Source organism: Mesitornis unicolor, unplaced genomic scaffold (assembly GCF_000695765.1).
Source record: "Mesitornis unicolor isolate BGI_N332 unplaced genomic scaffold, ASM69576v1 scaffold27119, whole genome shotgun sequence".
Taxonomy (NCBI): domain Eukaryota; kingdom Metazoa; phylum Chordata; class Aves; order Mesitornithiformes; family Mesitornithidae; genus Mesitornis; species Mesitornis unicolor.
The window spans coordinates 43,203-67,520 of NW_010205625.1; the positions used below are offsets into that span (position 1 = coordinate 43,203).

At 38.1% G+C, this 24,318-nt stretch overlaps 2 protein-coding genes across 2 annotated transcripts in view; one reads left to right on the plus strand and one right to left on the minus strand.

The window, feature by feature from the left end:
• DNAJC24 (DnaJ (Hsp40) homolog, subfamily C, member 24) overlaps positions 1 to 3,520 on the plus strand; it is a 33,450-nt gene extending 29,930 nt beyond the window's left edge. The window contains exons 3-4 of the mRNA XM_010191480.1: positions 2,332 to 2,400; positions 3,396 to 3,520. Of these exons, the coding sequence (XP_010189782.1) occupies positions 2,332 to 2,400; positions 3,396 to 3,520 (194 nt within the window). The remainder of the gene's footprint in view (positions 1 to 2,331; positions 2,401 to 3,395) is intronic.
• A 1,058-nt stretch (positions 3,521 to 4,578) lies between these two features.
• On the minus strand, positions 4,579 to 23,883 carry IMMP1L (IMP1 inner mitochondrial membrane peptidase-like (S. cerevisiae)). The gene is made up of 5 exons (XM_010191481.1): positions 23,742 to 23,883; positions 22,867 to 22,955; positions 21,880 to 22,006; positions 9,530 to 9,640; positions 4,579 to 4,739 (listed from the first exon to the last, which is right to left on the minus strand). The coding sequence occupies exons 1-5, from the start codon at positions 23,844 to 23,846 to the stop codon at positions 4,671 to 4,673; spliced, it is 501 nt and encodes a 166-aa protein (XP_010189783.1). The 5' UTR covers positions 23,847 to 23,883; the 3' UTR covers positions 4,579 to 4,670.
• Between the last annotated feature and the right edge of the window lie 435 nt (positions 23,884 to 24,318).

The window sequence follows — 24,318 nt, forward strand, 5'->3', positions numbered from 1 at the left end:
GTTCTGTAGCCTGAAAGAATCTCAGTAGATTTTTCCTTTTAATCTCTTTGAATTGCAGGCTCATAAACCTCTCTGATGAGCCTGCCAGTGTTTTCTTAGATCCTGCAGTTGAGACAATGGAGCTGCAGAATCCTTTCACCTCTTGTTGTCAGACAAATGCAATAGATGGCAAAGCCAGGCAGGCTGGACTTCTTGTGAATTGAAATTTGGTTGTCAAGTTACGGTAGATGATCAAGTCTTCACTATTTTCCCTGTATGTTCAGTAATGTGGTTCAGAAAGTAGTTTGGTACTCACAGCTTGAGCAGACATCACGTATTAGTTAGCCTACCACGTAACTCAGTACTGGTAACAGTAACAGTGTCAAATAACCTCCTCTGGTAAGGGAGTGAAAATCAGCCACTCATTTACTTCAGAGATCCACTAACGAGGGAGTCGTGGTTGTAATAATAATGGTGTAGATTAAATAAGGAAGAGCACAAGAAATATTAGCCACTAACACACTCTGTGAAAACCATCAGGTTTGTAGTTCTACTTAAAAGCTCCCCAAACTCATACTGGGCTGTGCCTCGTTTTTTTAATAAGTGGCTAAATAGGATGTATCCTATGAAATACAATATCTAGCCAGGAAAAGTGCAGTTTTTCTGGAGTATTATTGGAGGAGGTACCTGTGAAGTCCCTTATTTCTACTTTTCAGTCCAGCACAAAGAGCAGTTACATAGAAGAAGCTGGGAAACATTTAGAATACCCTACAATCGAGTGATTTGGTAGGGCAATCTCTTGGGAATTAAAGTAACATAAAATAATCTGGGCCTCTGACTATTTCAGCGAGTGCTCAGTAAGTAGTTCTCGATTAAGAAATTCTTTTAACTGCCAACTTACTTTTCAGAGAAAGCTATACACAGCAATGTAAGCTTTAGAAAGCTTGATGTTATTTAACTATAAAACTTCCTTAAAAACTCACTGATCCAAGAGAAGGAACACATTCTCAATAACAACCTGATTTAAACCTTAAATAAGCACTAAGCTCCTGAGTCTTGCCAAATCTAAGGCATTTCTGGGTAGGTGTTAAAAGTATTTTAACGTGTTCCTTATTCTTTAAAATACAGCATTTGGGGAATTGAAACTTCCAGGTGTCAGGCAGCAGCTGGGAGGGTTTGGGCAGTAAGTTGTATGGCTTCAATTGTAACTTTGTTGGGAAAATCTTGTTAAAGATTTTAACTTGTTAAAGTTAAAGATCTTGGTGTGAACGTTGTACATCAAATATGAGTGTGCTGATAAATTGCAAAAAACCAATTTGTGTTTGTATTGCAGTTTGCATTTGATAACTTCAATTGTATTGAGCACTTTGGATTTCATTTCATGCTCTACTCAATGTTGAAAGAATTTAGGGGATCAAATGGCAGCAGAACTCATGGGTGCAGACCAAGACTGACCTCTCTGTGCTCAGACTCGATCATAAAAGAACACTTGGACTCATCTTCCTCTAAAAGTGTTCATCATTCATCTTTTGTTAGGAATATCTTTTTGCAGGAATCTGGGTGGTGTTCTTACACGTAACCCTGACATCTACTTGGTGCTTACTGGGTTTTTTATTTGGCTTCTCCTTTCTAAAGAAGAATGGGTTGCCTAAGAGAGATTGTGGAGTCTCCATCTGTGGAGAAATTTAAAATCTGACTGGATGTCATCATGGGCAGCCTGCTCTAGCTGATCCTGCTTGTGCAGGAGGGTTGGACTGGGTGATCTTGAGAGGTCCCTTCCAACCTCAACCATTCCATGATTTTGTGAAAGGTACAGGTAAGCAGACATTCACAATTTCAGCTTGTGGAAGTCTGGTTACAGCCCAGCTTTTAAAAGGTTTTTACATCAAAAGAAAAGTTTGCCCCTAATTTCACATAATAGTTTGCACAAAGTACTGGTTTCAGTAGTGTCTTAACTTCAGTAATACGTCTTACATTACATCTTACAGTACAGTCTCCTTCTCTGGAGACATTCAGAACCCGCCTGGACATGTTCCTGTGTGACCTGGTCTGGTGATCCTGCTCTGGCAGGGGTTGGACTGGATGAGCTTTCGAGGTCCCTTCCAACTCCTGATATTCTGTGATCTTCACCGTGTACTTCTCCTGGCTACAGTAGGACATTTTCCAGCTTATGCAGGGATATGGAAACAAAAGTTTTAGAGAACTGCATTTTTAACTGATAATGTGGTCTACATACGCCTCCCTAGTAGGGCCCAGATTGACTGCTAGGTATATAAAAAATATTAACTTATCAGGAAGAAATAAAGTCCTGTATGTTGTCAGGTTTGAACATCTGTCATGTTTTCCTTGTAGAAGATAATCTGACAAAAGAATGGCCACTACACGCACAAATTTATCTCGAGGATATGTCCTGGAATGAAGGTATGAGTGCCTTATTGCTTGTTCCCAGTGCCTTTCCTTGTCACTACAAATGATTTGATTTGTTTGGGTTTTGGTTTCTGGTTTTTTTTTTTGCATCTCACACCATTATGTTGTCTTATTGTAAGTTGTGCTTATTTATATTTTCCTTAGATTTAGATATGCTGTTCTCTGTGATTACCTGAATTGGAACTTAACTTTCTGTGATACTTACTTTGCATTCCCTCTTCACCTTCACCCCCACCTCCCCCACATCCACTTGGGCATGGAGAGCTCGCAGTGCCACTTTTCACCTGGCTCTCTTTTTGTGATATAACTGAGCATTTAGATTTCCAAATTCTCCCCATGTCTCATCTTCTTGCTCTGATGGTAGAATGCGAGTGTTTTCATACACACTTTTCTCCATGTTGACAGTGTGTTACTTCCCTCCTTTATATTACCTCTGGCTTTTATAAATTATTTGCTTTTTGGATGAATAGCTGATTTTTTTATTGTTTGTTTGTTTTTAAGCTGTGAGGGGGGAAATCCTATCTACTTTCCTCTGTTCTGTGTTTGTTTCGTGGGTTAGCAGTCCGTTTGGAACCATCCTTGACCTGTCATGTGTGTAACTAACACCTCTCAGTTTGTTGCTATTGTTCTCTGAAGATCTTGGTACTTTGTCAGAATCCAGTTCTCATGCAGAAACATTCAGTGATGTAGTCCTTTTAACATGTGTCTGTTTCACTGGTGTGCACCTTTTTATTACTTGCTCTTTTAAGAGACTACGCTCACCCTGGCTGTTTGGCAACGGAATGCCTCACAGTCACTGAAGCACACTAAGAGTATAGTTATTTTTTGAGCAACAAGTGGTAGCACAAGTACTGATATTCGCAGTCCAGCAGTGGGAGGTCACACACAAATTATGTTTTGCTATTAAAAGCAGCTTTGTGAAGAAAATAAAAAATAAATTCTTGACGCTTCTCAAGCACTAAAGGCTTTTTTGTTTTCTTTTTTGGCAGATGAACAATGTTATACTCTCTCATGCCGATGTGGTGGGAATTACAGTGTCTTCAAGAGTGAAACCAAAGATGTGTCTTTGGTTTGTTGTGACACATGTTCACTTGTTATCGAGATCCTTCAATGATTGTTTCAGTGAAGCACATTGAGAGTTACGAGCTTTTGAAAAGACTGGCCAAATGGGGGACAGCATCTGCAAAGAAATGTATGTTAAAGAAAAGGGGAGCACTACAAGGACAAGTTGAGTCAGGCTTAAGAAAGCAAATGTGCCTGTTTGCTAACGTAGCTCTGGTTGTTTTTTTCCCTTCTGCAGCTAAAGAGGTAGTTATTTAAAACCTCCAGAACAGAACGCTAAGTTCTGTAAAACTGGTACATCGCTTGGTCCAAATGACATCTCTTACACAGCAAACAGAGTAACTTCTTTCAGTCTGTCTGTATCAACTATACCTTGGGCCTTGCCCCTTAGGTTAAATCCTTTTAACAGCTCAGATGACAAAATTTAATTAGGGGGCATACATGTGAGAATGGTTTGAAGACAATGAAGAGTAAGGTGCATTAATGAGAAACAGGAACATTTTCTATCTCTATGCTAAATATTTAACTTCATTAAATCCTCAGAAGGACTTGAGCCTTGGAAAGAGGTGGCAGAGACTTGCAGATCTAACAGGCTGGTAGCAGGTCCAGTAGTGTGCCCTAACACGACATCTATATTCACTTTTCTGCTTGGAGCAGAATCACGCTTTTGGACCGATCCTCACTATCATCTGAACAAACACAGTCCTCGTTCCTTAGAGGAAAACTAACCAGGAAGCTGTGCCCTGGGCCCTACTGGGGCCAAACTAGAGCCAGTTTAAGGAAAACCCTACAAAACAGACGTAAGTGACTAGCAGATCCAGAACCTCACTGTTGCTGTGTTCAGTTCCAATCCTAGCATGCCACACTACTTGCTAATGTAGGCATAGCCTATGTGTGACAACGAAACAGCTCATTGTGCCTTTTTTGTCCCTTGTGAACACTCTATACTAACCTTGGCTTGTAGTCAAAACCAAACCTTTCTAATAAGTCCAAGTGCTTGCTGTGAACAGGCAGAGGAAACAGCGTAAGCAGCATGTCGTTTTTGTTGATTACAGCAGTGTATCATTCCCACTTTAAAGTTAGAGATACTCTCAGAAAGAAACATCTTTGTCAAGTAATACTTGTGTTTATTCTAAACAAAAATAGTTCCATTGATTTTAGTAGAAAATATTATGAAAGCTGGCAGTAGTCAGTTAAATCTTTTAATCATCGAGAAACCTATGGCCATTGGGGCTTGCACGTAGAAATCCAAAGTCATTCAGAGGCCATATCTGTAAGATAAAATACAGTTGCAAGAGATTTTTATCACAACTCAATGTTCCGTATTTTCATTTGTTATTGTTTTAATTGTTTCATAAACTGCACAATTTTTAGCTCTTTGGTTGTCAGGGTGTATGAACTTCTCACCTGTGTGTTTCTTTTACCAGAAGTAATAAATACTGTCTATCAGGAGCAGTCATTATTCCACAGTGGCCAGAGACAGCACTGATTTATACACAGCATGCTTTGCTATGGAGAGCCTCACAAATTTCATTATTTTTTTCAGCCTTGGAAATGAACACATTCCTAGAAAATATCTTTCAAATTCAAGTTTTCTAGCTTGTAAACCTCTTAACAACTTAAAATACAAAGTATGTATTTTTGATGCATCTATGAGAAGAAAGAATACCACGAACATTACCTCCCAGTGAAAGTAGTGAAGGTGTACATTTTGTCTTTTCAAGATGGGCATTTGAACTGCAAACACCAAACCTTGGCTTATAGGTAAGCTTCTACCATGCAAATAGGTATAAAGGGGTGGAGCACCTGCTATCATCAAGGCTCTCAAACCAGGGACTCCTCTGAGAAGGTGGCTACTATGTGGAAAAAGGAGGAGCACAAATCATGACCAAGTAGAAGTGTCAGAGAATGAAGCTCACCAGTATGGAAAAAAGTGTCTCGCCAGAAATTAACTATATAGGTGTTCATACTACTGAATGCTCCCAGGAGGACTTTCCTCTGAATATTCACTAATTACACGTAGGCTGGTCTTGGATGCAAAAGAAAGGCAATCAGTAATCAAGGACATTCTTTTACACTTTGTCCTTTGTCTCCCTTGACTGCCTGTGTCTCTCTGCTACATGTTCTTTCAAAGATGGCACGAGGGGATCAGCAGGAAGAAGGGAAAAAGGTGATGTTGAAGAATGCATGCCCTCTGTGGCTCTAATCCCATAAAAATCTCACAGCCCCTGCTCAAGATGAAGCGACCTAGACAAAGATGATGCACTACCTTGTTCCCAAAGCATCGGTTGGTATGATGTTTATTGTGCTCATTTTTCCTTAGAATTTGATCTTAAGGAAGGTATGCAGTCACCTTCCAGGAACAGCAACTTTTTAACTGAGTTCATGGAATATCCACACCACACAAGGAGCATTTGCTGCTTCCTGTGTGGAGTGAAAAAGTAATTTTCTCAGTTTATAAAAGGAAGCACAGTGCCAAGGTTCAACATTTCAAACCCCAGGACTTGTCTTCAGCACTAAAGACAATGACAGAACAGGCAGAGGCAGTTAAGGACAGGAGGCTGAGTAGCAAGACGGAGCATCAACTTACTACTAGACTGGGACTGTGCACTGCTAGAAGCTCCCTAGACTTGCCCCTGCCAGGCCCCTCGCAGCACTGTGCTAAGTTGCCATCAGTTGGATTGTGCCAGGGCCCTCGGGAAGACAGAGAGATGAGTCATTCTCAGGAGCTCAAGTTATGTGGATCTGAAAAAGGCTCAAAGCGCTCTTATGCAATATTTTAGAAAATACATGTCTTTTTTGGTGTGTGCAGTTAGGGAGAAGCATGAGGAACATCTGCTGATGTACAGAAACACACAGAGGTAACGTCTTGTCTCTATGTGCATATCAGCCAGTGAGTTAATTTAAGAAGTTCCACGCAAATAAACAGAGATATGAACCAACAAGAGAAGGACATTTGTGATCTTGGTTAGAAGCGAAGCTATGGCATTAAAGGCTCTCCAGAGGGCCTAAGCTGGCTGCAGGCTGCGCGTCAAGTCTCTGTGTGGCCTCAAAGGCAAACAGGAGTAAAAAGGAACAGAGATATCCCATACTACAGATCTAAGCTGATCTGCATAAAGACCTGGAGAAGGAAGTTTCTCCAAGTGTACCTATTGCAACTTGTCTGTCTTTCAGTGAAAATTATCAGATTTGTTTTAAATACTGTTTTGACAATTTAGTTTCGAATTCATTACCATAATCCTAGTGGTAGAGATAAAATGAAAAGGATGTTTTATTTAGTCTGCATGCAGGAGAGAATGCAAAAAGCAAGAGTCATGGTTGAAAAGGAGGCGGAACAAGCCTTCTCTGTGAGACAAAGACGTGCCACTCTGTGTAGTGATTCCCAAGTCTTTTAAAGTTATGACAGAAGTTGACTGTGACTTGTTCGTTCAAACTGGCTACTCCAATTAGCAGCTATTTCCCCTTGCCCTCTTTGGTTTGGCCTAGATTTGATCTGATGGATGGGGGATAAATGGGGCTAACTAGCTCTTTGAAGATACACTACAAGTCTATTTTTGACATGGAGCTCAAGTCCAAGGAATGCACAGGATATCCTACCTAGGACAGGATGAAGCATGAATTCTGTCAAAGTGTGACTCCCTAGGCGTTTACTGAATTTGCAGCTACTTTCATCTTGGTGGCCTTTTCTTGGAATAAACTTGTCTCTGAGTGGCAGTTGATACGGTGGCAGGGAGGAAAAGGAGCAAATATAATCAAGTAGTATCATTTCTGGATGGGTTAAAAACTGGCCCAACATTGAGAATCTTAGGTCTGAACTTTGCAGATAAGCTACAGAGAAAATGAACATTTATGTTTTGCCAAGCATAGGTTGCCTAAACAAACTTGGTGCAAGCTTATTCTCTTCTGTTGAAATCCATTACTTCCAAATTAAGTTGGGTTTTTTGCGTCCATTACTAAAAATGTAACTTAGCATTCAAAGGCATTGTTACATCTGCTCCTTCAAAATTCACATTAAGATTAAGCCACATAAGCATCCATTCTCAAGGCAGTAAAAGGTTTTTCATGAATAAAAGCACCAAACCTCTAGCAGACTAAAAAGCATATAAAGGTTTCTTGGCCAGTGGTCTACTAATCAGCTACCACCATGTGGACTAGCTGTATTCTGCTGCCTGTCACTGTAACCTCTAGCAGGATCACTGTATTCTAATGCGAATTACCAGAAACAACCCAAACCATAAACACTCATTTGAAGAATAAACTAATTTTTGCTTCTGTTAGGTACCATATACTTAAATCTCATTAAAATGTTAATAATCACTACTCTATGCACCATCATAAAGCAACTGCTATAAAATTTGGTTAAATAATTATTTTCATTAAGTGTCAAATGATCACATACTGTCTTTTCAAACAGACAGTATTCTGGTGGCCTGAAATACTTCTTCAATATGTAATATCTGTGTGTAAGTTCCATACATTTTACAGAGTCTATTGCTTGCTAAATTTAGGGTTCTGTCTTGTCAGTCACTTTTAAAGTCCCTCAAACATCTTCCCTGTTGGGGTACAAGCCAGACACACATTTATTGCTGTGGAGGGATACTGTGAATAATTATGGCTGTCCACATACAGAGGTTCTTCATAAACACATTATTTGCTAACAGTCCCCTTAAGGTAGTAAACAGCAGTTTTTCCTTACTAGCACATCAGTCAGAGAAGTTTGGGGTTTTTTCAGTCAGATTATTAATACCACATTCTTATTAAAAGGGCTGTCAGCATATCTGCATCATTTGTATTTTAGCAGTTAATAATCCAAGCTAAAACTTGGGTCATTTTTGCTCTGGTGTACATGGTAAGGCAAACAATACAGAGAAGGAACACAGAATCACAGAATGTTAGGGATTGGAAAGGACCTCAAAAGATCATCTAGTCCAATCCCCCAAGCGCTCTATAAACACCAGGAAGAACTCAAAGCAGACGCTACCCAGAAAGAACAGAGGTCAGACACAACTCAGTGGTGGGGCTGAGGAGGACGTGTTATTTGAGGTTTAGTGAGCAAATACTGGTTATGGTCAGTAGCTGCAAAGTTTATTGAAAAGTCCCATGTTGTGTCCATAGACACTGTAAGTATATAAAACTTTGTTAAATTGGAAAGATCTAATGTTCCCTGTGCATGTCATACAGCTGTGCTAAATTATGTTTTTGTGGATGTGTTGCAATATATGAAGAACAGTTTTCAAAACCTTTTTTGTATTGTTCTGAATGGCACCATTTTCAGTCTAGCTTTCTAGAAGCTGGTGCTTAAGTCTATAATACATACTCCTTTGTTTCTCAGAGTAAACTTTTTATGAGGAGGAAATTGTGTTAGTTTCTTCTTTTTGGTAAATGAGTAAATTAATAACGCAGACAATATGAAAAAGTAATTTAGTGTGAAATAAAGCTGTAGAATTCTTGAACCAGAAAGAGAAGGGACCATGGAGGTTTATACAAAACAGTATTAATTCAAAGCATTTTTAAAAATAAAACTGTGGCAGACAATGACGGTGGCACAGATTTGACTTTACTGTTAAGGCTTTTATGCAGGCTTGGTTTAAGCAGCAGCAAGGCCAGTCTATGTGCCTCAAGCGTGGATGCAAGTCCTAGAAAGAGAACCTTTTCCTCCATCTTGTTTTTTGAACCATGGAACTACACTGCTCAAGTGACAACAGCACTGAAATATGGAACTGCCATTTTCCATGGGCAAGAATCAAGTTAAGGCTGGAATGTGCAGCAGGGTGTATGTGTATGTTTGTGGTTTTATCAGGTTTGGATTTGCTTCCAAAATAATTTATTCAGTTTGCAGAGGCAGTGACCGCTCAAAGGGTGTTGCTCAAAAAACAAGTCCTCCCTCAAGCCCCACCACCACCATTGTTGAATCCTTTTACAGCAAGTGGCCAGCGTGTGCAAGCTTTCCTTTACATTTGCTTTGGCCAGACAGTTAAGGAGGCAACTTTTAATACCTAACACTTAGGCATTAAAAATGTAATAATACAACTATTTTTAGATACTATAAATATCTACATACCTTCAAACAAATGCGTCCTCTTATCAGTCCGTAAGGAACAGGTCCATAGCACCTGGAATCTGTAGAATTCCTGAGATTATCACCTTCTAACCAAACATGTCCTTTAGGCACCTATGATTAAGCAAGATTTAAATGTAAAAAGAAAACTGAATAAATGGTATTAAGCATAGTTTGCCTTATATGCGTTTGGATTTCTGTGTTCTGTATTTCATGACTGTATAATGCACTCATTTTTTATTGAATCTCGTAGAACACAGTGCCAGATTTGGAGGGATGAGAAGGAGTGTTCTGAAGTATGTGCTCAAAAAACAATGGTTTCCAACAAAAAATCCAAAATGAAGATGTAAGAGGTTAGACCAATGTGACAGGGTCATTAATTTAATAGACTTCAAAAGAGGTCATTAGGATGTTGACTGAAAATCTGCCCTCCTGTCGCAGTAACAGCATGAACAGGGCAGCCACACACTCATCAACATCCTGGGGCCAGCACCAAGGCTAGACCTGTTAGTAGATTCATGATGAACTCACTGGTAATTGATTGTGACATCAATTACGAATAATCTCATCATTTTATCGGAGTAGGCTTGTCAAAGTTCTAATTAAGATCACAGTTCATTCTATGTGCAGGCAGAATCCACAACACATTATATTGCAATAATGATGATCACAAAACAGCAAATCCCTATTTATAATTTGAAAATTAATGATGGTGACCTTATACTATATGACAAAGACCTTTCATTGCCTATATATATTATGCATTAACTATATTACATACCATAGATTAATGGCATTCACTGACTGACTTGGTGAGAAAATAAGAAATAGCAACATCGCTATTTCAGTTACCTAAATAAGAGTGTAAAGCTTTCATATATGAAAACGTTGCTACTGTAAGTCTTAAACTAAGATTTCTGCTTGGAGTACACAACAGTATTCTGATATATTTTTAAAAAACATTTCAAGTATAAATAACCTCTTACAGGTTACCAAATAAAATGCTTAATTATTTTTCTAATATGTTTCAGTTTCTAAAATTCTAAACCAGGATGAAAATTTAAAAGTAGCAAAATATTCTCAATCTTGGTAATATTTAACATAGACTTTAAGTTAACATACATTTTTCCAAAACCAAATATGTATTTGAAACATTACTATGCCCACAATTCGTAGAAAAAAAAAAGGAAACAAAAAATTCAAATAAAACTGCAAGTTTGAGCAGTATAAACATAGATGTTTTAGCAGTAAGCCTCATGGACTCATAAATACAGTAGTCTACATATGCAGAATTCAAGAATAACAGACTAAACAAAATAAAAAACTGCTCTAGTAGTAAAGTCTGCATGTAAAACATTAATAATAAAACCAGGTACCCCAGACAAACATTTGAGGAAAATGCAGTTGAAGTGTAACTGTTGGCGCTTATAGGTATCTGGCCAGGTAACACTTATTGGAAACCTTGTCTTTAAATAAGCTTTTTAGGCTCTTGCTTAGTCGTGCTCCCACCTGCCTGTCACCAGACCAGGATCTGAGGATCGCACACTACCCCAGAGCCCCTTTGTTGAGCTGTGGCAAACATACAAGCCACAGGTCAAGAACCAAGTTTGTCACTGACAGTGGCAAAAAGAGACTCATCATGGAAAGCACATGTGAGCCATCTTCTCCCCACCACCCCCGTGTTTCTCTGGTATCCAGGGCAGGTGCATCAGGCATGTCGGAGGGCATGCATCCCTGCCTCATCATTTCCGAATCTGTATGTGGAGCTGTAGACCAGCAATGTGCGTAAACCTTTTGGAAACCTACTGATACTGTCTCCTTCCACAGTCTCCTGTATAAAGGAGTGCTGCGTTGTTTGTTTTAAACTGATCTGCTGGTTCTATCCAGGTCCTTTACTTCTTGTTCTCCTAGTCCTTCAATACAGGAACTCCATATTCAGCTTGTCTGCCACCTTTGTTACCTTGTGGGTTTATCAGATCGCTGGCATGGGCATGGAAGAGCTTTTTCTGGGAAGGCCAACTGGTTTCAGCTAGATGACTTTGGCTCTCCTCCTACCCAAGCAGCTTTGCAAAGAAATTAACCAACCAGAAGTCAATTTAAAATAAATAAACAAATAATTCCATCCAGAGTCAAATGACCTGTGTAGAATATACATCTGTCACATGTGAACATACATTTTTGATAGGTCCCTATTTGAGAATGTACTGACATTCCTATTTGCCTCTAAAATTCTGTGGTATACAGCCTGTTTAAAGTGTCCAGCAGCAATTGTTAGGTTAGTTGGATATTCATCTTTACCTATTTGCAGTGTACCCACCTATTCCCTGTGACCACATCTTACATGAATTACATACAAAAAGGAGAAGCATGCACTATGAAAGGGTTGTGTTTTTTTAATGAAACAAAAAAGCAAACCCACGTTGACATTTCACATTTCTGAGAAAGAATCACTTCTTGAAACGTGCTACTGTTCCACACACAGGACTCTACCAGCTCCCCTTCTACTTTGCTGGTTCCCATGCTGTCTCACCTTCCCTCATTGATAGGCAGAACATGGAGCTCACCTGTAACTATGTGAAATAAGGACCCACTCATAACACGAGTACATCCAAACACTTCTAGACCTTCCCAACTTTCTTCCATGCTCCAAAAGTATAAAAAATAAAGTGTTTTTGCCAGGTGTGACATTACCACTTACTACTTCTAATGCTACTAATAATTAGTTATCTAGGCAAGACGTTCATAGTTTGTATTCTAGATATTAAATTTGCAATAAAGTATATTGCTGTATCCTGAAATTCACCACTTATGGTAACTTCCGTAGTTCTCCGTGGAAGGCAGGACAGGACCCTACACCTCTAAGTTTGTCATTAACAGTACTGTCACAATGCATGATTCATCTAGAGATAATACAGTCTAATACCTTTGTATGGTGCCTGTCCATCACCTAGGCACTTCACTACAACCTAGAATTAAGACAAGCAATAAAAATCACATGAATTACATGAAAATGTAAAACCAAATACCAGTGACAGGCCATAACTGTTAATTAAGAAAAAAAAATAAAAGTTGTTTAGACCCCTTTGAAATAAGGGCTAAAATGAGAACCCTTCAAGGGTTTATGCACCAAGCTATTTCTAGACCACATCACTGGTTTCAGTGGAATTACTCACATTGAATAAAGTTAACCTTGAGTATCAACCTTTGCAGAATCAAGACCAAATCTGAAACACCTCAAAGCTATGCTAGCATAGTAGCTGGAAATATGATATATTTTTAACCAAAGAAAAAAAAGAACTATTGAAAACTTGTATTTGTAGTCAGAATACATTAATTGTACACCAATGGGCTGCTACTGCCAAAAAAAACCAAGGCAATGGGAAAGCCTGACAATTCACAGCATGGCAGTTTGGTATCTACAAGCCATGGACCTTTTAAACAAAATTAAATGTATCTAAGAAGTACAACTGAAATCACAGTTACCATTACTACACATGGAAAGATTGTGGATACAAAAAATATTGACAAAAGTGTCAACAGCATTTATCTTGGGCTGGGCAGCACTTCAGTTTTCCCTTACACATAGGCCAGAAGGAAGATGTGAAAGCTTGATCTCACGAGCCCAACAGCTGAATTTCCACACGACTACCTAGTGGGTCACATGCAAAACCAGCGATTCCACAGCAGTGCAGGTTCACATGCTGCCTCTGATCGTCTGCAGACTACTCCCTTTGCCTCAGCAATCCTTGTGCCCTTGGTTTTGTGCAGATTATCTGGGGATTTATTTCCAGGGAACAGGAGTTCTCAGGCAGAACCGGTTATCTGAGGTGCAGCTTATATGCATGAGAATAGAGGACACTGATCAGACACATGGCTCCTTCCCCTTCTCCCTTCCAAGGCTCTGAGGGCCGGAGCACATCAGCAGATAGACCAGGGGAGCAAGATTATCACTCAGAACAACTGAGCTTGTAGCAATAGCTTACTCTGCTTTGGCTTAGATAAATAAGCATCTTTCACTGCAACAAACTGGCTACATTTGCGGGGCTCTTGTCATTTACTTCGTGGTATTGTTAAGTGGCAAACTGTAGTACAGGTCAGATATTTGAGGCATACTTACTAGCATAAAACGTTAATTTACATAAATGGGCAGGGGGAATCAAAAGAATTATCTTATTTTGGTGCTTTTAGATTATAACAAACTTTGTTCCTTGAGTAATCTCACCAGTTTCAAGAGATGTGATGCCTGCACTGCATTAGCTGGCACAGTAGAAAGCTAATATACTTCAAGTAAGATTAACAGATTAAATTATCTGCCTCAAAAATACCCCCAAACGCAACTAAATGAAAGGCTTTTGTGGTTTGGGTTGGGGTTATTTTGTTTGTGATTTTGGAGGACTTTGGGGGAAGAAGAGGATGACTCAAGACAGAGAAATGGGGATTTTTAATAAGTGGAGAATTATAAACATGAATCTCTTGCAATCTCTGCTTTTGCAATTGCACAGTCTGTTTGCCAAAGAACATCAGCATGCACAATCAGCTGGGAGCAGATGAAGTTTGAACTTTCATAAGGTCACAGGTATTCACATCACCTCAAGCAATATCAAAGTTTCAAACTTAAGAAGAACTTTAAATCTTTCCCATCTTTTCTTTTCAGTTCAGAGGCTTCCTTCTTGAGCTATGATAAGAACTAATCTCAGTCCTGGACAAAAGAATAAAGTCTGCAAGTTCTCATCTATCCCTACTAAGGTCTGTTTAAGTGCCTCCTACTTTGGTACAAGCAACAAATGTAATTGCTTCATGGCCTGCGGGTGTTCATTTAACAAAAGAAGCTTTTGTGAATAAACCACAGGTGTTACCTTTCTTGATTAAAGTGAAATATGATGAAAGAATCTACAATATCAAATGACAAATTTACTAAATACTGATTAAATTGCCTTATTTAAGTAAATTGCATCTAGTTAGGATAAAATATACACCACAGAAATGCAGGAGTTCGTTTTATCAATCTATACTTAAAGTTTCACATAACTATTCCTTAATCCTTTATTTATTACACCAGAACCAAGAGTGAATAATGCCTAACAGATAGGTTTTTTAATGATCTAGTTGTTCTAGGCACCATTTCTGTAGGCTTATCATAAATGTTGTTCATGTTAAGGTTGCCATCTATATAAAACCCAACAACCTGAATTAGCTCAGTATTTTCACAATCAGCGTAAGCATTTACATTTCATTTTTTGTGCCCGAAAAAGCACAAACTTGTAACTTTAACAGTATAGCAGATCTCAAATCACCATCACTAAGTATCACTAAAAGGCTGAACTACTTGGAATTTAATACTTCTTAATAGAATATAACAATTAATTTACCTTAAGTGTACTTCCAAACTGTTCAGCATTTTCCTTTACTTATTAAAGTTTAAGCTGCTTATGAATAAGGGCATAATGTACTTGGCCCAGTTTGTTTAAATACACATATTGAAAATATTATGAACCTGATCCAGATTATCATCAGAAAGGATGACAGTGAAGCACTAACAGGTTTTTATACAAAAATTAAATTCACTGTGATGAAATATCTATATATTATGAATTCATTCTCTATATTAAGTAATTGGTTGTTTTAACAGAAAATCTATAAAAAGGTAAGATATGAAGACTTGTCTCACTTTTAAGTTTTTAAATTAGTTATTAACCAGTATTCAAATCACGTAACTTTCAGTGGTAGCAATGGTAACTCCTATGCTATGAGGAAACTAAGGTATATTAACTTAGATTTGAATTTGTAAGACATTTTTCTCTATTGTGTCAGCATTCTAGTTGAGCCTTGTTCTTTCATAAAAATTTGGGGAAGCTATTACAATAATCTGTCAAAGCATTCATTGGTTATTTGAATGTTTGGTTTTCAACCACTGTTGCTCCTTCTGAACTTCATGTAATGCACAAATAGCTGCTGCTGTTCCTGAGCTTGCTTACTTGGAACTTGAAAGGTTTGATCACTGCATTCACTGCTTTATGGGAAACATCACAGAATTCTCAAATCAGAAATATTTATGCCAGTCAAATGACAAAAATACATACTTTCTCTCAGTATCACTATTTGACTGTTGCAAAAGTTTCTGTGTTAAATAATAACTGAAATACTTACATGTGTTCTTTAGTTTACATCTGTAAATATTCTCATTTAATGTTCAGATCTAGAGCATATTGTTAAATACGCTGATCTGGATCAGCCTGAAAAGCTATCTATCCAATTTTTAAAAATTTCTAGCTGCAATGCTAAATTTAAATTATTAGTCATCGTTCCTTTTCTAAAAATATTATCAGTTAAAATTAAAACTAAGTTAAAATTAATAGAATAAAAACTGTGACCAAATATTACTGTCATGAAGAATAATGTGCAGATTTTCCACACACTTTTTACAGCCCTTTGCATTAAAACAATGGTTGTCTTTTGAAAACAAAATCACTTTCCCTTAGGTAGTGAAAAATTATCTAAGCTTTTTGAAATTTTCCTATCTTATAGATGTTCATAGGCCAGAATTTTCAAAACCAAATCTCCCAGCTACATTTAGGAACCCTTGAAAAAAAATTCAGAATATTTCTGTGATTCATCACTCCAGACTATTATTAGCTTTCTTGATTTACAGATCATCGGTATTTTGACAGAAGTATTGATTGCAAATCCAGCAAAGATTACTTAGCAGTTGGCACAGACTTTTCTCACAGCAAGCATTAAGAAGGATTCGATTCTTTTCTTCTCCAGAAAACAGGTGGTGTAACAGGGTCACCCTAAAGTATAGGTTTGAGAACAAACACCTATGGGTTCAAACCCCAGCTGGAACTTACTGGTTAAAACACAAAACCCATTCCCCTCACTGGCATGCCCTGGACAAAGGCATACCTGTACAGAGTGACCTGGCTAATAAGCCTGGTGGCAGCAATGGCCGATAAATACTCTGAGCAGGGTTAAGGAATCTTAAAAGTATTGTCTGCCAGCTCCATCAGGAGTGACCTGAATCTCTGCTGATTAATCTCTGCATGATCTCATCATGTAAGACATCCAGAAAGCCCTAGCTAGTACATATAGAGGAGGAAAAGAATGAAATAGGTCCTTCATTCAGACGGGAAGCTGATTCAGGCAGACTAAAACTGCTCAGAATCTTCAGTAAGAGCTTAAGTAGTTGGTTTCATCATCTTGAGCAGCTTCCTAGAAGTTATTGTTGAACTTGGAACAGAGGACTAACAGAATCATAAAATCCTGAAGGTTCAAACTGATCTGACCACTGCAGCCAAGACTGTATTCCACAGAGGAAAAGCATCTAGTGCTATAAATACAGAAATTAATGATCTTGAAAAAACTTTCCCTCAAATCAGTGAGGAAATTTCTTTATTGTTTTCCTTCAGGAATTCATTGGATGAAGAGAAGAACCAGGGCAATGTGTCAGAGCCTGGGCAGTGCTCTCCCTCACCCTAAGATAGCTGGCCAGCACGCAAGACCAGCAGATACAGTGCAGCTGTCTCACCTTGGTGTAGACTGTGGGGAGAAAGAGCTGTTAGAAAGAGATGTAAGAGACCTTGGTGAGAGCTCATTCAGGAGCTGAGCCTCTTGCTGCTGTTCCGTGCCTGAGCTATGGTGCGGGCATGCCCATGTCTGGCCGCCACCTCCCTGACCCCACAGACATAAGGATAAGCTGTGGTGAATGGTCCCAGTGCTGTTGTCACGTCACGCCACTTGTACGTTCTTGAAATATCAAAAATAAAACCACAAAGGTATAAAGACCAATCCACTTGAGCAGAAGAAACCCTGGAAATATTGGGAAGTTGATTGATAAAATTCTCTGTGTTTCTTTTCCCTTGAATAATTTAATTTTGACAAATCAAGAGGTTTGGTTTAAAATTACTTCTCAGAAGATTAAAGATTAGCTCTAGTGGCAAACTCTCTGTACTGGGATATAGAGGGATGTGCAAAATTAACAAATCTGAAAATTAAACAAATACGAAAATTAAACAAATACACCAAATCAATTCTCCCTTCCCACCAGATATTTAGCGTAACTATGGCTTAAAATTACGGCCTAACTTTCTCTCAAGCCTCTAGAACGGTAAAACTATGGAGAAGAAGAAAAGAGTAGGATATTTCCTTTCTCCTGACCGATCTCTATAAAAACTTAGATTACTGAAATACTAAACCATGACTGTAAACTAGCTATTAAGATACTAAGGACAGAGGAAGAAGAACTAGTGTTTTGAGAACTTTATTTTCAGTTGCTGTTTAGGATCCTTTAAAGAGACCATCCAAATGTACTGAGCGCTCTGAAATATCAAACCACTCTTCAGTGTCTTACGTTGTGCATCCCAGATCTGTAGTACTGTCTAGTGATTAAGATATTGTGTTGTTTACATTAGCATTGTGTTATTCTTAGTACCCACATAATATTCTTACTGTATTTGACGAGGACTGTTTAAGAGTTAATAGCGCTGCAAAACACCACTTCTCCAATCTGCAAACACAGTAAGATGCATTATCTGCAGAATTATGTTAGCTCTGGAGTTAACCACAGGATAAAAAGATGCCATCTCCGCAATGAACCTCATTTTAGCACAAGGCAAACATGCTTCCCCCACATCAGCTAGTCTCACAGCGTTAGTGGTGTGCTGTGATTGATTACCAGCAGTGTTGCTGAGATATGGATTTGTATCTCAGCTTTTTATCACTATGACTTGCAAAGGGCAGTTCCTTATTTACAGACTCTAGCTGTATTAAGTGACATTATTAGGTACTGCTTTTGTTTAAGTGACACAAAGGCCTAGCATATTGGTGGTTTATGGCATACAAGCTGTTTTAATCTGATGACTTACCCCTCACTTTTTCCAATTTGTAAATAGAAGCTGCAGCACAAGAACATATGGTACTAAAGAAATTAAAGCTAAAGTAAATGGCATTAAAACAAATTCAAATATAACAACAGGATACTCAATCTGAATTATAAACCTTGATCTGTATTAAGACTTTTAAAAACAGGAAATAAAAAACTAAATATGAAAATTAACCTTTCAGGTGTTTCTTAAAGACTATTTCAGGGGTTTACTGTGATTGAGTAATTTCCCTGTTAACCCTCATTATTTAGAACTTATAGTTAAATGAATAAATTAGCAAAGTCCTATTTTAATAGCTGAAACTACGTCTGAGTACCACATCATGAAAAATTAGTTGTTTACCTTCTTAATTTTTATGTTCATACCACATTGCTTCTTATACAGTAAAAATATATTATGCATTATGCCTAATGCTTACATTTCATACTAAATATCGATAAAAAGGCAATGAAAAGTAAAATTACATTTTCCTAACTTTGCAATACTATAGCAGCTTACTCGGAAAAGGAATTTCATTACCCTTTCATGAAAATAGGAAGATTCCCCTCATTATTACTCTGCAGATAAGCTCCAGCCTCTAGCATATGTACCATAAAGGGTCCAAAGTAAAGACATTCCTAATGTACTTAAATTATAAGTTAAGCACATGCTTAAGTTACACCAGTCAGTTTGATATGTGGGATTAGTTCCATCAGCCAGTAATCCAACAATGACTCCATCAAATACAGTTTTTTGCTACAGCTTTACACATAGTGACAAAAATTTTTCCCCAATGATGTATTACTTCAGCTAAGTATAGCAGCAAAAGTATTTTTATACCACTATAAAGACCTTCACATAACTGCCACTGCTACACTGCACTTCTACTCAACTGAAGCATATCTTTTCAGAACAACTTATTCAACTTATGTATGAGTTCTAAGTTTTTCATTTTTATTACAGCTTGGAACGTTGGTTTGTTGTTTCTTTTTTTAATCTACAGGTATCTGCTTGGTTGTCTGCAGCAGTAAAGTATCTCATCTGTGTAATTTTACAGAGATCAAATTGTAAACAGAGTTCTCCATTCTCCTGTCTATAATAAGCGATCCTGAGAAGTATATTCATGAATGAAACAGGACTGGAAGCAGGATCTGATTTTAGCATTCTCTTAGGCTTCAGAGTAAGAATCATGTATGAGAGTGCTTCTAAGCCCAAAAATCTCTAACCTGAACTCTGTAAAACATGCCAGCACTGACACAGTCAATGGAGACTAAGCACAATTCCTACTAACGCGATGATTCTCCTTTTGGGGTGACAAGAGGAGCAGCAGCTTAGAGGTGGTTTCACTCTTAACCGTGTAAAGTGGTGGTGGTACTGCCATTATTCTGACATCTCCAGTAACTCATAGCACCTGACCGCTGGCTGGCAAACACCAGCAAAGAACGAAGCAGAGGTCTGAACTGCCTAATTTGGCAATACTTCTGGTATCCGATACTTCGTATTTACTGCACTGGAATAAGTTTGCACACATCACAGCAACTATTCACTATTGCTCCCCAGACTGGGAGACAAGTTATAGTCAAGCAAAGCTGAGCAGTTCGCTGTAATAAAAGACAAACAATCCTCTGACCTTACACACTTTGGAGTCACTGTATTCAAGTATCAATCAGAGATTTCTTGTTTTTAAAAAGAGCAGTTAGCCTAATATAAACAACAAAACTCATGAAAATTTCTAGCCTTTGCTCACTTAAAGAGTGCTTGCAATTGTACCTCTCTCGGGCAGCTAGACACCCCAGGGAGCACTCTGGGCCATTTGGGATCCTGGCCAAGGCCTTTCCTTGCAGTTTCAACAGTCATTATTATTTTTTTTTTCCTTTTTCAAAAACCCAACTCAGGTTAATTCTTCTCAAGGAAGCATCAACAAAACAAATAGCCAGTTCTCTGTATATCTGCTGCTGCTATTTGCTTTGAAGAATTCTGTGTTTGAATTAAAAGTGCATAGCACAGTGATTCACTAAAATAGGGAATGTGATTAGACAGTTACCTAAACAGACACATACCATTTTTCCCTCCCCAGCAAGAACAATTTACTTAGTGAATAATCCAGTGTAAATTATGAGCATAAAGTGTAGATATCTATGTTGAGAATATACTCAACATAGATAGAATAATATACAGAAGTGCCTCCTGAACAGATGGAAAGATCCAGCGCTTCAACAACTACTAAAGATAGCAGGAAAACTGATACGCACTAACTAAGCATTTCCATTTAGATAATTTCTCCCTCTAGATACAAGTTATGATGCAAGAACTAAGAAAACTTGCATGTCATTTTGCTGTATTTCCACACATTAGCCTTTATGAAAAACATACACAAGAAAACAGGAAATGGACTCTGCCTTCCTCATCCTCTCATTCTCTTTATATTGTGTATTAAAATTGAAGACAAGAACTAGTGCACCTAGGGCAGAACTTATGTTGGATATTTCCTTGACTTCCTTTCAAGCCTAAGACAAGTGATGAACAAGATGCTCAGAGAAACTCAGTTTGCATCTTCTGTCAGCATACACAGAATTCAGGTTTCCATTTCAGTTCATTCTGCTCTAGGAAATTCACATTTCATCTAAACTCCCACTCCCAGAAGTGTAAACAGAAGCTCCAGTGGTACTGGCACTTGATCAGAAGGGCAGATTAGAGCCAAGTGCCTGAAACGTCTTGCCTCAACACTACAGTGGAAGAAGCAATGAATTCAACTCCTCAGAACAGGGTACGAATCATATTATTGCTTTGTGGTCCAAGGTCTTGACTAAATCCAGACTTCGAATCTAGATGCAATGTTGACAAAAATTTTGCCATTGGTTTTGGTAAAGACAGACTCCACATCAGCTGCTTAACACAAATGAAGCATCGAAACGTGACAGCACGCTGGTGATGTTGGCTGTCTTTATGGTAGCTAAGGTCCTAAAAGCTTTATCTGCCACAACTGGTGGCTGGCTGCAAGAACTGTTCCATGAAATTCCCTGTCTGCACAGCACAGGACTTCAGCGATGGGCCAGATGCTAATTCTTCTTATTCCAACTGTGAGGATGAAGAGGATATGACAAGGCAACATAGTATCTTTCTTTTAAAATTCAAAACACCTGTGCTGAACAAGGGTAATGGTGAAATATGCTTTGAGGAAAAACACCCATATGCCATAAAACAGCGCATTTCTGTGATCATGATTTCTAATGATTTTTCTAATGAGAGCCTAAAAAGAAGTTGCTGAAAACATTTTGTGACAAATCTTCCCAAACTTCTGTTAAATCTATCTGCATAAGGACAAGTAAGCATTAAGAGTATTTTTTTCTTTTTATTTCATCTTTTTACCTGACTTTCGGACAAGTTAGGAACATTACTACTTTTCCAACAATACCCAGAAAAATGAAAATACTGTTACACTGAAATACAGAGATACATATCATAATTTACAAAGCAAGAAACACTAATACTTACATAGCTGTGACTCTTAAGGAAATCTGAAGGGTTGCTTGTGCAGACTTTATCCCCTTCCAAGCCAATTACTCTTTTACAGATATTTGATTTGGGGTCATTTGGGCTTTTCACAATTACAATATCTCCTCTGAGAGGAAAAAAAACAGAAACAAAAACAAACAACTTTAATACTCACATATATTAAAGATACTTCCTCCAAATTCTTGTCTACAATTTGAGTTTCCTCAGTTTCACTCAGGGTGTAATTTTACACACAGTTTTTAAAGTACACTTGGTGAGATTCTTTGTTATTTGGATCATTTATGAAACATTTAAGACTATACTTTAATTGACAATGCTTTGATGAGATGAATGCCATTCCGGCTGCTACATAAATATGGAACAAAACAGATTTTGTGGTCCTAAATATTGTTGACCAAATGTTACTCTTCAAATGAAACTTCAAATGTCTACTCTGAATTTGTAAAGCCTGATATTACTTTTGCCTCCTGGTTATATACGTTAGATTGTACAGTGCAACAGTTCACAACAAAATGGGTGAGGGCCCTGAGCCTACTGTGCTCTACAACACAGTAATAAAATGACATTTGATAAGTGGTACTTACATCACTTGATCACTTTCCTAAAAACCTACCTGAGCGCAGCAATACCTACAAGCTTGGTTTTCAAATAAGACAAAACTGCTTAGAGAAGAGAAGTTGCATTCACACAATACAACTGTTTTCGGGGGGGGAAAAGGAAGGAATTTTTCCATTTTTGGACAAAGCTGTAGAAGTGACTTACGCTATATCCTAAGCAAGTTCTGACAAGTTCTCCGATGGGCTGTATATGCTGATTACTTAAACTTCCATCAGACACAATAAAAGGGGATTTATGAAAAATAGTAATTTGGAAGCAGAAGAATATATGAAAAAGTTGGATAGAATGTGGCTATTGCCAAGCTCTGGCAAACAGAACGTAAAATCTAATCTCAACAAAAGAGCGTACTTTCGAATGCTATAAAAGTGGCGGCTAAGGTTCTCCGAAAAGACAATATCCGAATTTTGAATGGTTGGTTCCATTGAAGGTCCAGAACACTGCAAATTAAAAATAAATTAGAAAAGAAATTACTATTTCCAATTACTTTTATCTAAAATACATTAATATACAAATTATTTGCCAATAAATTAGAAAGCTGTAATGTAAAGAACAACTAAAAAAGTGAAGTCGTTCAAGGAACATCTGATACATTTATAAGGTGAGGACAGCCTGCAGAGTGCCTCTATTGCTGTTACAGCTCTGTATCTGCTCAGGACTGGTCCTGCACTGCAGTAGGTGCTGCGAGCCCCTATGGATTCATTTCAGCACCAAATCTTCAGGAAGTTCTTAGGAGCAGCACTCGGAGCTCTGCCAGTTTACCCCTTTCTTCAGCTCTGTAAAAGAGAATCGTCACAGAAGCTGCAAAAGCAGCTCACAGCCAAACTCCACTACGTCCAGCAGCAGCACTGCCAGGTTTAGAACCTGAGGAGGAGAGGGAGGCAGCATAAACCATCCAGAAATGTGCCCAGAGTTGGAAACAAGAGCATTTCATATGACATTGTGACTCCGGTCTTTTTGAAAGAATATACTCTGCAAAATGCTCAATGTTTCCCATTTGCTTCAGTGACTTTTCAAGCAGTAACTTGGCAAAAAATACAAATACCTAAAGTAAAAATAACTTTCATAAAGGCTGGATCTGTCTCCAAAAAAAAGGCACTTACTAAGCAAACCTTGAAAAAGCTTTAAAAATCAGGAAGAAACCTGAAATACTGGCATTATTGCATATAACAGTTTCAGTATTATAGTTTTATTTTCTTTTAAAAGTCAGGAAAATGAAAAGTTACCACAACAATTCCTCCAAGGTACTCAAAGGCACAATGCGCTATGCAGCCATATTGCACAGTATACCCGAGAAATCGAAAGGTTTTTCCTAGGACACTGAGAAGCATGGTACAGTGTAACGTCGTTCAGCTGCTTCTAGTCTACAGTAAAACAGAAGAATATCATTCACTTGATAAAAAACAATCTAACATTTACAAAACTATCTTTTGTATCTAACAGCTGATGGACAATATTTTTAAATAAAACAACAGTGAATAAACCCAACAAATAATCAGATATATCTTAGGAGATTAATATAGTTTAAATGCAAACACCACCAAGAAGCTTTTCATTTACTACACAGACCTTTACATGTTTAGAACCAATGGACCCCACTCACCAGCTTATTAGTGACATTCAGTTGAGTTGAAGCTAGAACAAAAATAAAAACCAAAACAAAACACCTTTGCCAAACTAGAGAAACTAATGGGAGAGAATGGCGTCAGTGCTCTCTGCTGACTCAGCTGGGCTTCTTTTGCTGGAGATGGCAGACAGGCTCACCTGCCACACATCCAAATACCTGCAGTAGTTATCAGAACA